The sequence below is a fragment of the Mizuhopecten yessoensis genome, unplaced genomic scaffold (genome assembly GCF_002113885.1).
Source record: "Mizuhopecten yessoensis strain PY_sf001 unplaced genomic scaffold, ASM211388v2 scaffold11037, whole genome shotgun sequence".
Taxonomy (NCBI): domain Eukaryota; kingdom Metazoa; phylum Mollusca; class Bivalvia; order Pectinida; family Pectinidae; genus Mizuhopecten; species Mizuhopecten yessoensis.
Window position 1 is genome coordinate 47,518 of NW_018408847.1, and position 15,070 is coordinate 62,587.

Below are 15,070 nucleotides of genomic sequence, written 5' to 3' on the forward strand. Positions count from 1 at the left end.
GGTTATCCCAACCACAATTAATATAAACAATAATTATTTCTTTTCAAAAAATAAAGATAACAAAAATCATGAAAAAATATCCCCAAACACACTGGGGAGTAACCGCATGGGTACGTATATATGTACTGCATAAAAATATTTCAAGTAATACCTCCAGAATATAATCTTGCAAGCTTACCCATATTAAAATAGGGTTGGTGGGCGGGTTTATATAAAGCACTGTGAGGCTGCTGCCATCTTGCTCTGCTTATGCTGTTAAAAGACCGGAACTAGCATGGGGAGCTAAGGGAGCTAACTCTAACTGCCTTGGCAAAGGCTAAAGTTGCGTACACCAAAATACAATTTACTAATAAATTTACACTTTGGTTCAACCTCCACTAGCTAAAGTTTGTGGAAAACATCAACAAAAACAAACGTCAACAGGGCAGAAATTTATTCACTCGGTTATCCCAACCACAATTAATATAAACAATAATTATTTCTTTTCAAACAATAAAGTTAATAAAAATCATGAAAAAATATCCCCAACCCAATCAGTTCTTGTATTTAGGAGAAAATTATTAAAGGGGGTCGTTATTGTTGTTATATTAAAAAAAAAAAAAAAAAAGTCTTAGACTCACACAAAAAGTCCCTTTCCCTTGCAATTTCTGGACATTGATGCCTTAACACAATGACATGCCAAACTCTCTTGCCGTTATCAATTTTTGCGAAAAATCTGTTTCTATGTATCTAAACACAGCATCGCTTGCCCAATAACCAATGGATTTGATGGTGTCAAGTGGGACCCCTAACTTGGCAAGCCAAGTGGCCCCTCCTCTACGAAAAGAGTGGCTATTCGAGCCTTCCTCCCCTATTTGACATAGGCAGTTGCGCAATTTATCACAAAAACACTTGTGGCTGAGAGCTGAACCACCGTTAACTAGGAGGAGAGGTCCCAGAGGATTTGCTGCCTCTGTAATAAGCAACAGACTTTCGAGCGCTGTAGCAGGACATAGATCATTCCCCGTTCTGGGCAGTAGGATTTCAACACGTTTTCCCTGAACTGTATAGTCTTGGTTCGGCGTAAACACAACACATATCACCAGGGATAAGGGAGAAGATCTATGCGACGAACATCTCGGTCTCCATCAAATGCGCCAGTGGTCGTAATGTTCCCAGGGCGCAGGAGCCCATAAAACGCAATTAAGCATGCACACCAAAACGTAATGTCCGACAAATTGGTAAAGTTCAAGGTCGACTTGATTTTATGAAGCTGCTGAGGTGTGATTGGCCCCCACTGGTGACTGGGCTGTACCCAACTCGCGCTTAATACCTTGGAGTAGGTGTTTGAGTTGAAAGTCCTTGTTCACAGGGTCCCCAAAACCCGACAGTCTGTGCAAGTGTGCATGTGAACCACAATATTGAGATATTGTTGGATAGTGTTAAACCGAAAACCTTAGCCAGGTAAGTGACGTATAGTTGAAGGACTTTCGATGCTGCTGGGACAGATGTACAGTTAATACTTCCGCAAAAAGTTAAGTAGCACTGCATATGTGTACGGTAAGTGGATGCTGTAGAACTATCCCATGCCTTGTCTTTGTATTTCATTGCAGCTCTCTCCAGTTCCTCCACCATTGAACCACCTACAGCATATAAACAGTAGAGACATATGTTGAGACAGTTCATGTACACAAAAGTCACTGTAGGCAAGGGAAGGAAGCAACGAGTACAATAACGATAATTTGTCCATCTCGTGTAGTCGAGAACACGTGTCCGCAACTCGGTTCCACTCTCCTGGATAATAAATGGCTTTGAGAGCGATATTGTTTATAGCACAAATCCAAAACAAATGACGTATCAGATGCATGACTAGACTGTTACTCGAAGTGCCTTTGTTTATCCAAGACACTGCAGACTTATTGTCACTGTAGATCACGACGCGCTTATCACACAAAACCTTGTCCCAGCGGCAAATAGCAAAAAATATTGCACAAAACTCTTTCACGTTTATATGTTCGTTAGCCAAGGGAGGTAAATCCAATTTCCAATTCACATAGAAATAATCACCGTTAAAATAACCTCCCCCGCCGTCCGACGACGCGTCTGTTTGTAATGATGTGACAGGTTTTGGGTCATGAATCGTGCAGCTGCCATTAAAAACGGAGATGAATGAAATCCACCACCCTATGTCCGCGAAAAAATCCGGTGTCAAAAGTATCTTATGAGAATTGGCACAAAGTTTGTCTTTCATATCAATTACTCTCCTCAGGAATGTGCGGCCCCCACTTATTACTTGTGACGCCCAGTTTAATTTACCTATTAATACTTCAAGCTGCTTGCGACTTGCCCTTTTTCGTACCGAAAACTCCCTTAGCACGTCTGAGAAACTCTGAAGCTTGTCATTAGGCAAAGAAAAAGTCATTGTTATTGTATTGACCATTATGCCTAGAAAAATGATCTGTCTTACCGGACCTTCTACTTTGGACCAGTTAATCGCAAAACCCAGCTGTCGCAGCAGCTGTAACAATCTACACATAGCATTGTAACATTCATTATAAGTATTGCCAAACACTAAAAAATCGTCCAAGTAGGCAATTGCTGTGAAACCATATTTACATTTTAATATTCTACATACAGCACTACTGAGTTTTTGAAAAATCTGTGGACTTTTGGATGCCCCAAAAGGCAATTTTGTATCATACATATATGTTGGATTGTCATTTCCATCGAAATGATATTTCAAACCTGTTGCTTTGTAATTCAATGGGTGGATATTTACTGATCTGTAAGCCGACGCTAAATCCACTTTGGCTAAATAGCACCCAGGTGAAATATGTTTGGCTGCCTCCCGGCCGGAGGTCCATATAAGTACACGAACAGTCACTCTTGACATGACTATTTATAGATTTACCAGTAGGGCGACTCGCGTCATGTATTAGTCTGACCTTTGTTTTTGACTTTGGAATAGCCCTCAACGCACTTATTATCACTGGTTTTGTCTCAGTTATCACATAGTTACCGTTTGCTATTTCACTTTGTATCTGATCTTGGACCAGACCAGAAAACTGTTTACAAGAGGCATAGTTTTCTTCCTCCACGGGCACGATGTGTTTCTCTAGACCTTCATCGATAATGCGAAAACCGGTAGCCACGCCCTCTAAAATAAACTCCCTATCAAAGTCATCCGCAGGTAAGAGGGACTGCCAGGCTTCCAATTTCAACTTGTTGCTAGTATGTACATTATTTACAGTGGCCTCATGCTTGGGCTGATCATGATCTATCCCTTTTTTGTATGATGAATCGCACTGTGCTCCGCATAACACACCGAACAGACATGCGCAAGTTTACACGATTTATAATCACACACGTCATTGTTAAATTTCCTGCATATTTCTCGATTGTCCGGAGTAAACGGGCCACGTTTTCTTGGGGTCGACCGTTCCCGACCTTGTCCCTCTCGTTTTGAATTTACCGTCGTACCCTGAAGTACCTGAGCAGTCAGGTTGTTTGGCTTAGGTACAAGTTGAAAGTTCTGTATCGCGGTTTGTGGCGTTCCCCATCGAAAACCTTCACTATGTTAAGTTGGGCCTCCCGATATTCCCGGTCATACAGCATAACACTGCCACACATACTTGCTGAAGAGTCGATTTATCGTTTTTGTATAATCCAGGTAGTCACGGATACCACGAACATCCACCTCGTTTGCCTCGATCATTTCTTCTAAATTTCTGCTATTACCATAGCCCCATTGTTCAACGCTGATTTTGTAGTAATCTTTGTCCACTTTACGGTTTACTTTGACCCCTGATCACTAGATTGAGAAGCATTTTCTTTCCGATGTACATTATCTTCGGTCTCCTCGCTGTCACAATTTTGGAGGAATGTCATTAGTGAGCTTGATCGCTCTCTTAGATTGTAAGCGTTTATCGCGATGTCGCTGGATTTTATATTTATATAAAGCACTGTGAGGCTGCTGCCATTTTGCTCTGCTAATGCTGTTAAAAGACCGGAACTAGCATGGGGAGCTAAGGGAGCTAACTCTAACTGCCTTGGCAAAGGCTAAAGTTGCGTACACCAAAATACAATTTACTAATAAATTTACACTTCAGGTACCTTTTTTTAATTCTGACCCTTTTTGACGAAGTTATGGCCCTTTGTTGAACAAATCCTGGAACTTTTGTCCGGGCAACTCCTTCTAAAGTAATGGACCAATTTCAACGAAACTTTTCAGATATGAAAACTACCACCCCTGATCTTGTGCATTCAGGTACCTTTTTTTAATTCTGACCCTTTTTGACGAAGTTATGGCTCTTTGTTGAACAGATCCTGAAACCTTTTGTCCGGACTACTCCTTTTAAAGTTATGGATCGATCGAAACTTTCCAGATATGATAACTACCATCTGAAGTTGAGCATCCAGGTATTCTTTTTTCATTCTGACCTTTTTTTTTTACAAAGTAATGGCCCTTTGTTGAAAAATCCTTGTCGGGACAACTCCTCCAAAACTACGGAGCTTAATTTCAACGAAACTTTCCAGATATGATAACTACTACCTGATATTGTGCATCCAGGTATTATTTTTTCATACTCACTTTTGTTTACGGAGTAATTGTCCTTTGTTGAAAAATGCTTGCCCTGACAACTTCTCCAAAACTATTGGGCCAATTTCAACGTAAGTTTTCAGATATGATAACTACCCCCTGATGTTGTGCATCCAGATATTTTTTCCCAACCCTTTTTATGGAGTTATGGCCATTTCGTGAAAAATCCTTGTCCTGACAACTTCTCCTAATCAACTCGGCCAATTTCAAAGTTTACAAATATGATAATTACCCCATGATGTTGTGCATAAGGGTAGCATTTTTTTCATTCCTACCCTTTTTCAAAGGAGTTATGGTCATTTGTTTAAAAAAAAGACTTGTCTTCTAAACTGCTGGTCCGATTTTAATGAAAGTTTACATATATGGTAATTACCCCCTGATGTCGTGCATCAGGGTAGTATTTTTTTCATTTCGACCCTTTTTAAGGAGTTATGGCCATTTGTTTGAAATGTTTGTTCTGACAACTCTTCCTTAACTACTATGACGATTTCAGCAAAACTGGTTCATCTGGGCTAACACGATTTAGTTTGCAAGTATATTTTGCCATTGAGAGGGAGTACAGAAAGTATGTCAGTTACCTATACACTTAAATAAGTGTACAGCTCAGTGAATAAAGAAATCATTACTGGTGGGAGACTATGGTAGCTTTGCAATGCTTTACCTTACTTGTAGCCTTTAGCTTACAGTTCTGGTTTATACAGGAGCGGGGTATTAGTTAGCATTTGGCTTACAGTTCTAGTTGTTAAATGTTGTGAGGTCGCGTCACCGAGCATTACGAACTCCCTCCCTTGAAATAAAAGTTGCTGCCCGTTAATAAGTAGCTTACCATGTATTTATTTTTTTAATTTTCTAGTTATTAATTATAACCTGTTAGTTGAACTTAAAAAGTGATTCCGAGACAGAATAATTGTTTTCATTTGACAATAGAATTTTCCATTGGAAACATACATCGTTTGTTTAGTCATATGATTTTGTTTGTTGATAGTCACACCACACCATACATGTGCGAGCTGCAGTGTGTGTGGTGAATGAAATATAAGTGATATGAATAAGAATGTACGTTTATATAATTGGCTGATAAACGTTTATATAATTGGCTGATAATTATTTTATTCCGATAGCACCTGTCTAGATTTCATAATTACGAACATATTCGGTCTATATAACTGATACACATCTACCCCAAATAACGGCCAAGTTTGTAATGAGTGTGGTATTAAAACCCAGAAGAAAAAAATCAAACTTTTGGGAAGTCTCGGATCTAGAAAAATTAAGAAAGTCAATTCTAAACATTCTATTTGTTCCTATGTGATGCTGTGTGACCGAGAAAATATCCTAGAATTTGTTAAAAAAATGATTTTCATTTAGTTAATATATATTATTGTTTGACCGTCATCCATATCATTCCAATTTGTAAATGAACGTAATCCGTATCATACAGGGTCGTAATCCGTATCAGCATACATACCAACTGCATATTTTGATAAAAATATCGCTAAAACTTGTGTTTAGTTCAGACTATTCAATGTTAATTTGTTGATGAGTCATTGGCCAAGACATGTGTTGTGTAAAAGTAATTTAATTAAATAGTTATTACATTCAAATCTCCACAAAGCTGTATATAAACTGATGTCCGTATATATATATGATTATTCAGTCAAAACGAATTTAATCTAAATTTTTTTTTTATTGATATAGGCTAGCAGCTTAAGACATACATATAGCATATAGACTGAGTTACAATGATAAGTTTTCAGTATTTATACAAGAAAGCGCAAAAATACCTCTCACGTTCTTCCATCATGGGAGCATTTTACTCTTGCCGTAAGCCGTATTTGGTGCAAAACTAACTTTTTGCTCGGACGTAATCCAAACAGCGAGTATTATTGTGACGTAAGCGAAATAGAGAGTATCGGGATTACCCCCGTGGTATTTACTGTACCGTTATTTCGCTGCCTTGTGCACCAGATTTGGTGTCGTTGTGGTATTTGTAGTTTGTACAGTTGGGATTGTATTTGTAGACTTTTTATGTTTCGTCTAATTGCTGGCATCAGAGACGTATAATAATGTATTATACGTCTCTGCTGGCATGTGTTGTTTTTAGCTTTTCTGCTGAGACAAATCAAAAGCTTAGATTAGTCTGAGACTTATGATTTATCAGCATTTCTATTAAATTTATGGTAGTCAAATGTGTTGTGAACGTGTTTGGAGGCACGATTTCTAAAACGGTTCGTTTACGTTTCTTCCTCTGACAAGTTCTACTAAGTACTATCTGTAATTTATTTCCGACCAATCGCAGCCTCGGTAACAATTAGTAAAATTCGGTCATTCGCACAGAGAATGTGGGTCATGTGGACGTTGCTTTGACATGTGTAAACGAACGAATACACCGAAAATGTGACAACCTGGATGGAATTTACTGCTTCTGAACAGTTCATATACTGCAAAAAGTTAGTGAGAAGTGTGCTTACATTTGGATATCGTAACAATTGTTTGAAATAAGTCCTAACATGGTAATGTCGCCCGTCAGCATGGCCGATCGATTAGTCTACTTGGTCTAACGCCTAGCCCGTTGTCTTTGGCTAATTGTTTTATATTAGGCGACCAGCTTCATTATAGGTATCGTCTTTGGTTAACATTAATTGTCATCTTGAGACATATAACAATTGCATGCTCTGACCATGGTGTTTCTGTGAGTAGGCAAGTTCAGAATTCGAACATAAACAAACGGGGCTTTTGCACGTACTGTACAGTAGACCTCAATCTGCGCAACCTGTAAATATGTGAACAACTATGAAGAAGCGTCAACAGAAGCAATGTATAATGCTTACGAAGACGTCGACTACCATGAACCAATATGTTTTAGACTACACGAAATGGGCTTAACTTCTGGCTTGATTTCAGAGAGAGAAAACAGTTACTTTGCCAAATGTCTGGGTCAACTGAAAGTAGCTATGCCCAACTATTTTTTTTTAAACAAAAAGTAATTTATTTCTTGTCCTTTTCCTAGAGACTACCATAACCTGATTACAAAACAGCAATCAGAACCATGTTATCTTCAAAATTGGATTTTTACGAATTTTTTGAAATCGTGAAATTTCACAATTGTTTTTTAGCATTTTCCTGAAAACAATCAAAAAAGCGTACAAGGTCAATAACATGGTATATATGGGAGAATTTGTTTTCTCTTTTTTTACCACAATTTCAGAACCAATCTATTCTATTGTAAAATGAAAGATTTCCATGCTAAATATCACCCCTCACTCCGGAGATGATGCTAAAATGTTACTTCACAAAGAGTTACCTCCCCTTACAAAACACAATGAATGACATTAATAATCTCATTTAATTATATATATTGATGCACCAGTCTCAGTGGTAATTACACATCTTCTTTCTTATCGTTCGCCTTTACACTTGAATACCAGTCTCCTCAACAAATCTGGTGGTCTTCTGTGCTAAGGGCATCCACTGGTCCACATAGCTTTTCTTTGAGTGGTAACGTTAACACTCACTCACTCACTCACTTGCTGTTGGTGAATGCCATATCTTATCTCTCATGATCAGTGCCTGATGGATCTTCCATGACTGTAAGAGGTGTGCAGTATCCTGCTCTGCTTCTCCACAAGGACACATTGGAGATGAAACAACTTTCATGACTTTGTATAGATGTTGATTGAGTCTGTTGTGTCCTGTCGGAAGATGGTAGTTTGGTCAGATCTTGTTGGTGGTAATATAACTGTCTTGTTGCTGATGGGTGTTGAACAGAGATTTGATGATAGTCTTCATCTCTGTGTAGCACACTGGATTTTCTTCCTGTTATTGTTCAGTACCATTCTTTGCTAATTTATCGGCTTGTTCATTACCCCAAACTCCACAGTGAGAAGGAATCCACTGTAGAACTGTTGTCAGACTTTTGATGGTGTATAAAGCTTGTTCAAGTTGAGGTTAAGCTTGTCGTTTATCAAAGCTTGTAGCACAGAGAGGACATCAGTCAGGAATACTACTTGAGTTGTGTTATCAATTTTGTTTTTGATGCAGTGTGCAGCATGAATAAGGTCTTCTTCTTCAACTTAGTAGTTTGAACAATGTAGACCTGTTGGTATTGCTTCTGATTGTTGATCTCCGTTGGGGTACTTAATGTATATACCAGCCCCTCCTTTTATTGTGGCATAATTTGCTTACCCAGGAGTCTGAAGGGTACTTGTCTTTAAGCATACTCATTGTCATTACACATGATCTGATATGTTCTAGTCAGATAAATCATTAAAATAATATTTAAAAACAAAAAGTATTTGTACATGGTGTATGATCTGACAAGTTTTATTTATATAAACAATTAAAATGATATTGAAAAACAAAAGCATGTCATATCAATTAGATATGTTTAATGTAAACTATGTACAGCCCAACCATTGTTTAGTATTTGTATGTCAGACAACACTGAAACTCGAAATAAATTTAAATTTAGGTCTATTCAATTTCTATCTGTATCAGCGTATGTAAACTAAGTCAAGACTGAGTGACAGTAACTTAATTTAAAAGTTTAATCATTCAGAAACAAGTAAATAGTACCGAAATTTATACAAATATACATCATTTAATGTTTAAAATATATACAGAAAACAAAGAGAACAGATACCTTTACACGATAGGTAAACAACCGTTAATGCAATATCCTTCTAGCGAGTTTTGTCTGGTACAGGTGGGATTTGTTTACGTTTTCGAGGCGATCGCGAGGTGTCCGCCATATTGGATTTACCGTTATACTACCCCTTGGGATTTCAACAGCCTTTTTCATACCAAGAACGGTTTTGACAGATTGGCATATATATTTATTTTAAGGGATAATTACTGAACATTTGTATATAATTTTGATGGATGTACTCGGTTTTATAAGGAAATTGTCGCTTCTGCAATATTTCACAATCTCCGCTCCTTGCGTTTCCGCCATGATATTTGTAATATAGACTGTAGTAAAGTGACGAGGGATATCGAAGATAAAATTCCTACCATGTATCCATTTCTATAACATGGACAAGCACGATAAAATCACCGTTCTTCCGATGGTATAAAAGTGTGACGAAATTTTGGCGCGGCGCGAAAATTCAATTGGAGTTATCTCCCCTTAGCTTGGGCATAGCTACTGAAAGCCTTAGCGTTTGTTGGACCTGTCGTACAATGTAGCTCAGCTTTATACTATACAATATGTATATTCTTGTGAAAGTGCATACAAATTGCATCTTTGCATCTACCTGTTTGCTGGCAGTATATAGAACATCTAAAACCTGCTAATGATAATTACTATTTATGTTATGCGTTCACTTGCAAATTGCCTAGCTATTAAAGAGCTTAAGTGTGACCCCTATATCCTCCTGTGTTCAGTTTTCGACGGTCATCTGTTTTCGACGGTCGTTTATTTCCGGGTCGCACGCGCGCTTGCGGGTCATGTCAGGGGTGATCACAGAGGCTATGTTTTGACGCCAGCACACTTGCAACAATTCTCTTTTTTTTTAGGAAAATGATGATCTGTACTGTAAGTAACTTCTATTCTTACCACAACGTAGTGTTTAAACCCCGTTTTGCATAATTCCAAAATTACACCAAGTTTAACACCCTTAAAAACCCATGAAATTAGCCTGAAAGTGTTTGTGACTTCTCGTCTAATTTTTATGGTTTATAATAGCAAATGATACTTTGAATATTACATGTTAATAACTGTAGAGTGGGGCTCAAAGGAGTGTGCTAAAATTTCTTCATTTTCCTTGTTAAGAATCAGAGGTGCTAGTTTCAAATACTTTTTAGTCTGAAATCTGTATGCTAGATATTGAGTAAGGTGGTTTTATTGTTTTTTGTCACTTTGAATAATATTTCTGTTCATGTTAAAAACAAAATCAACTCTCTGTATAATTATATCAGGTGACCGTTAAGGCCCATGGGCCTCTTGTTTTCTGTCCTATTTTGCCACCGTACAGTGGAAAGCATGACCGTGGAATACTGATGACGTAGTACGCAAGCACACAAGTTAGGCAGTCGCCATGTTTGTTGACATTTTCTAGCGTTGTATTATCAAATATTATAATCAATCTTTTATAAAATTAGGGCAATAATAGTAAATGACTTAACTGGTAAGGCTTGGAATAAATTTATTTCACATGGTTGGTAAAAAGCGATTTTGCTGTTACACCGTCGAAAACCGATGACACCAGGGTATATATAGTTTGTTTGACTTTTGAGATCAGTAAATGGCACTAAACAGGAATTGTACAGTAATATTTTGTGAAATGGGCACCATTGCAATTCAAGTATGTTTTTGGAATTTAAAAAGTTATACAAAATCTTTAAAGGAAAGCATACAAATGTAAATAAAATAAAAAAGAGTTCTGTACTTATCACATTTTATTAGCTCACCTGTCCGAAGGGCAAGTGAGCTTATGTTATGGTGTGGCGTCCGTCGTCCGTCTGTCCGGCGTCAACTTTTTGCTTTAAACAACTTCTTTTCGGTAACCAAAAGGCCTAGGAAGATGATATTTGGCCAGTAGCATGCTGGGATCAAGGGCTAATAAGTTTGTTCAAATAAATGACCTTGACCCCCTTTCAAGGTCACTGGGGTCAGATGTCTTAAAATCTTCAAACAACTTCTTCTCAATAACCAAAAGGCCCAGGGTACTGATATTGGGCCTGTAGCATGCTGGGATGAAGGACTATCAAGTTTGTTCAACTGAATGACCTTGACCAACTTTCAAGGTCACAGGGGTCAAATGTCGTAAAATCTTCAAGCGACTTCTTTTCAATAAGCAAAAGGGCCAGGGTACTGAAATTGGGCCTGTAGCATGCTGGGATGAAGGATTACCAAGTTAGTTCAAATGAATGACCTTGACCAACTTTCAAAGGTCAAAGGGGTCAAATGTCATAAAATCTTCAAACGACTTCTTCTCAATAACCAAAAGGCCCAGGGTACTGATATTGGGCCTGTAGCATGCTGGGATGAAGGGCTACCAAGTTTGTTTAAATGAATGACATTGACCCACTTTCAAGGTCACTGGGGTCAGATGTCTTAAAATCTTCAAACAACTTCTTCTCAATAACCAAAAGGCCCAGGGTACTGATATTGGGCCTGTAGCATGCTGGGATGAAGGACTATCAAGTTTGTTCAACTGAATGACCTTGACCAACTTTCAAGGTCACAGGGGTCAAATGTCGTAAAATCTTCAAGCGACTTCTTTTCAATAAGCAAAAGGGCCAGGGTACTGAAATTGGGCCTGTAGCATGCTGGGATGAAGGACTACCATGTTAGTTCAAATGAATGACCTTGATCCACTTTCAACCTAATGTCCTTGTTCAACAATCAAGGTCAGAGGCGTCATATGTTTAAATCTTTTAATAGGTTCTTATGAAATCTTAAGATTACAAGTGTTAGATTAATAACAGGTGAGCGATGCAGGCCCATTGGGCCTCTTGTTAAAATCAAAACTACATGTGTTAAATTTCAAATGAAATAATTATATCTAAAAACTGTAAGGGCAGGTTGCTGCCCTTACTCCTATGTGCAGTGCTGACTTAAAACTGAAAAATACAGTAAAAACAACACAAATACTAGTACTGTGATAAAACGGTGGTTCAAATCTATACCTTCCAATGTTCCTGGTAAATGTATTAGAAATGATAAAAAGGATATTTTTACAGATTTCCAAGCAAAATTTCTACCTGATCATCTAACAACTCAATTCTTCGTTAAAATATCTGACTACTAATTGCTTGTCGATAAGTTCGGTAACATTATTCTTTGTATAAACATTTGTGAAATCAGTTATAGTACGTAAAAACAACTCGCGCTTGTCAGTGAGGAAACAGGAAATAGATTGTCTTCCTTTTGACAGAGCATGGAAAAGTCTAGAGAATTCAGAGTGACTTTGGTCATTTCTAATATACAAAAAGATTCTAGACGAAAACGGTCAAAATCGTAACCTGGCATGTGAAGTTGTTAAAGCGTGATAAGGGTAAAATTCCAAGTGTAACCTGACAAAATTTGGTCACTTGGCTGGTATGTATGTACCTTGTCAAATGTTAAGATTAATGTACATGTGTTATTCTTATGATCCACATGCATGCATGCATACACAACACACATGGAGGCACGTCCTTAACTGACCTTAGCTGTTAATATGATGTTAAACAAAACAAAATAAAGCCAAACCAGGACCAAACTTATGACCCATATCATACAACTTAAATATTTGATTTTATTATATATGTAGTATAATTGCCATTCCAGGTATGGGAAAACCGAGAGGGAAGAGAAGGACTGTGCTGCAATTGAGTGACAACAAGGACAGTTTTCTAGGTAAGAATGTTGCCTAACTTAAGGACAGATTTCACTGTACTTGTATACACTGAAAGAAAACATTAACAGTAATTAACTGGTGATATATGAAGGCAGTATTATACTCTATGTAACGGGGAAATCAGAGCTCAAAGGGGCTTCATGCATCAGCTGACAGAAGCTAAGTACATCTTTAGACTTCTTTTTCTTTAAGACATTAGCGGCATTCTGTAGTGATGTGTGCATATATATTCAAGTGTATAGTTGGTAACCTCTCTAAAATTTCAGTTTAACGTCTTGATAATATTATTAAAATGAATATATTTATTTTTACAGCACGATATGGCTATGGCCGACAAAACGAAGAAGATGAGGATTCAAGAGGTAAAGTTTCATGTGGGAAATTTCCCCCAATGTAATAAAATCAGAACTGTCAATCCCTAGACCAGCCATTATATATATATGTGAATGGTAAAATTTTAAGATCAGTTTTAATCTAGATACATTTCCTTCATTTTCTTTATTAGATCACTATTACCCGGATACTTGTAAAACTACAAACAAATTTGGAAATTTACTACAATAACTTTTCTGTGTCTTCAGGTGCTTTTGCAGATGGGGGATATGAAGATGATGAACAGGGGTCTGATGAGGAGCATGATGAAGGTTTGTAGAGAAACCATACGATAGCAGGAAATATATAAGTATATATCAGAAAATTTACAAAAAGAGTCGCAGAACAGTATCCTCCAGATGGTAAAGATCTATGCTGAGCAAGTGTAGATAATGAAAAAAAAGAGTTTTTCATTGTAAAAAGTCATGCTTTGTAAATTCTGTAATAACTATTGAACTGTTTAGGGTTAACAAGACAGATTTTACTATTGAATTGTTTAGGGTTAACGACACAGATTTTACTATTGAATTGTTTAGGGTTAACAAGACAGATTTTACTATTGAATTGTTTAAGGTTAACGACACAGATTTTACTGTTGAATGGTTTAGGGTTAACAAGACAGTTTTTAGCTCACCTGGCCCGAAGGGCCAAGTGAGCTTATGCCATGGTGCAGCGTCCGTCGTCCGTCCGGCGTCCGGCGTCAATATTTTACTTTAAACAACTTCTTCTTAATAACCAAAAGGCCTAGGGTGATGATATTTGGCCAGAAGCAAACTAGGATGAAGGGCTCCCAAGTTTGTTCAAATAAATGACCTTCACCTATTTTCAAGGTCACAGGGGTCAAATATGTTAAAAACCTTAAACAACTTCTTCTGAATAACCAAAATGCCCAGAGTGATGATTTTTGGCAAGTAACATGCTGGGATGAAGGGCTACCAAGTTTGTTCAAATGAATGACCTTTACTTATATTCAAGGTCACAGGGGTCAAATATGTTAAACACCTTTAAACAACTTCTTCTCAATAACCAAAAGGCCTATGATGATGCTATTTGGCCAGTAGCATGCTGTCATGAAGGGCTACCAAGTTGTTCGAATGAATGACCTTGACTTATATTCAAGGTCACATGGGTCAAATATGTTTAAAACCTTTAAACAACTTCTTCTGAATAACCAAGAGGCTTAGGATAATGATATTTGGCCAGTAGCATGCTGGGAAGAAGGTATACCAAGTTTGTTCAAATGAATGACCTTGACTTATATTCAAGGTCACAGGGGTCAAATATGTTAAAAACCTTTAAACAACTTCTTCTGAATAACTAAGAGGCCTAGGGTTAGGGTATTTCGCCATTAGCATGCTGGGATAAAGGGCTTCCTATTTTGTTCAAAAGAATGACCTTGACGTATATTCAAGGCCACAGGGGTCAAATATGTTAAAAACCTTAAAACAACTTCTTTTGAATAACTAAGAGGCATAGGGTTACGATATTTGGCCAGTAGCATGCTGTTATTAAGGGCTACCAAGTTTGTTCAAATGAATGACCTTCGTCCATTTTCAAGGTCACAGGGGTCACTTGTCTTAACAAATCTTTAAACAACTTCTTCTGAATAACTAAGAAGCCTAGGATAATGATATTTGGCCAGTAACATGCCAGGATGAAGGGCTACCAAGTTTGTTCAAATGAATGACCTTTACTTATTTTCAAGGTCACAGGGGTCAAATATGTTTAAAACCTTTAAACAACTTCTTTTGAATAACTAAGAGGCATAGGGTTA

The 15,070-nt window shown here is 37.6% G+C and overlaps 1 protein-coding gene and 2 pseudogenes across 1 annotated transcript in view; 1 reads left to right on the forward strand and 2 right to left on the reverse strand.

Annotated features, from left to right (window-relative positions):
• Positions 1-541: 541 nt before the first annotated feature.
• LOC110464846 lies at positions 542-3,595 on the reverse strand (annotated as a pseudogene).
• On the reverse strand, positions 1,677-3,694 carry LOC110464843 (annotated as a pseudogene).
• A 3,205-nt stretch (positions 3,695-6,899) lies between these two features.
• Positions 6,900-15,070, forward strand: part of LOC110464840 (formin-binding protein 4-like) — a 57,875-nt gene continuing 49,704 nt past the window's right edge. The window contains exons 1-4 of the mRNA XM_021520289.1: positions 6,900-7,029; positions 12,855-12,923; positions 13,239-13,286; positions 13,506-13,568. Of these exons, the coding sequence (XP_021375964.1) occupies positions 12,857-12,923; positions 13,239-13,286; positions 13,506-13,568 (178 nt within the window). The 5' untranslated portion in view covers positions 6,900-7,029; positions 12,855-12,856. The remainder of the gene's footprint in view (positions 7,030-12,854; positions 12,924-13,238; positions 13,287-13,505; positions 13,569-15,070) is intronic.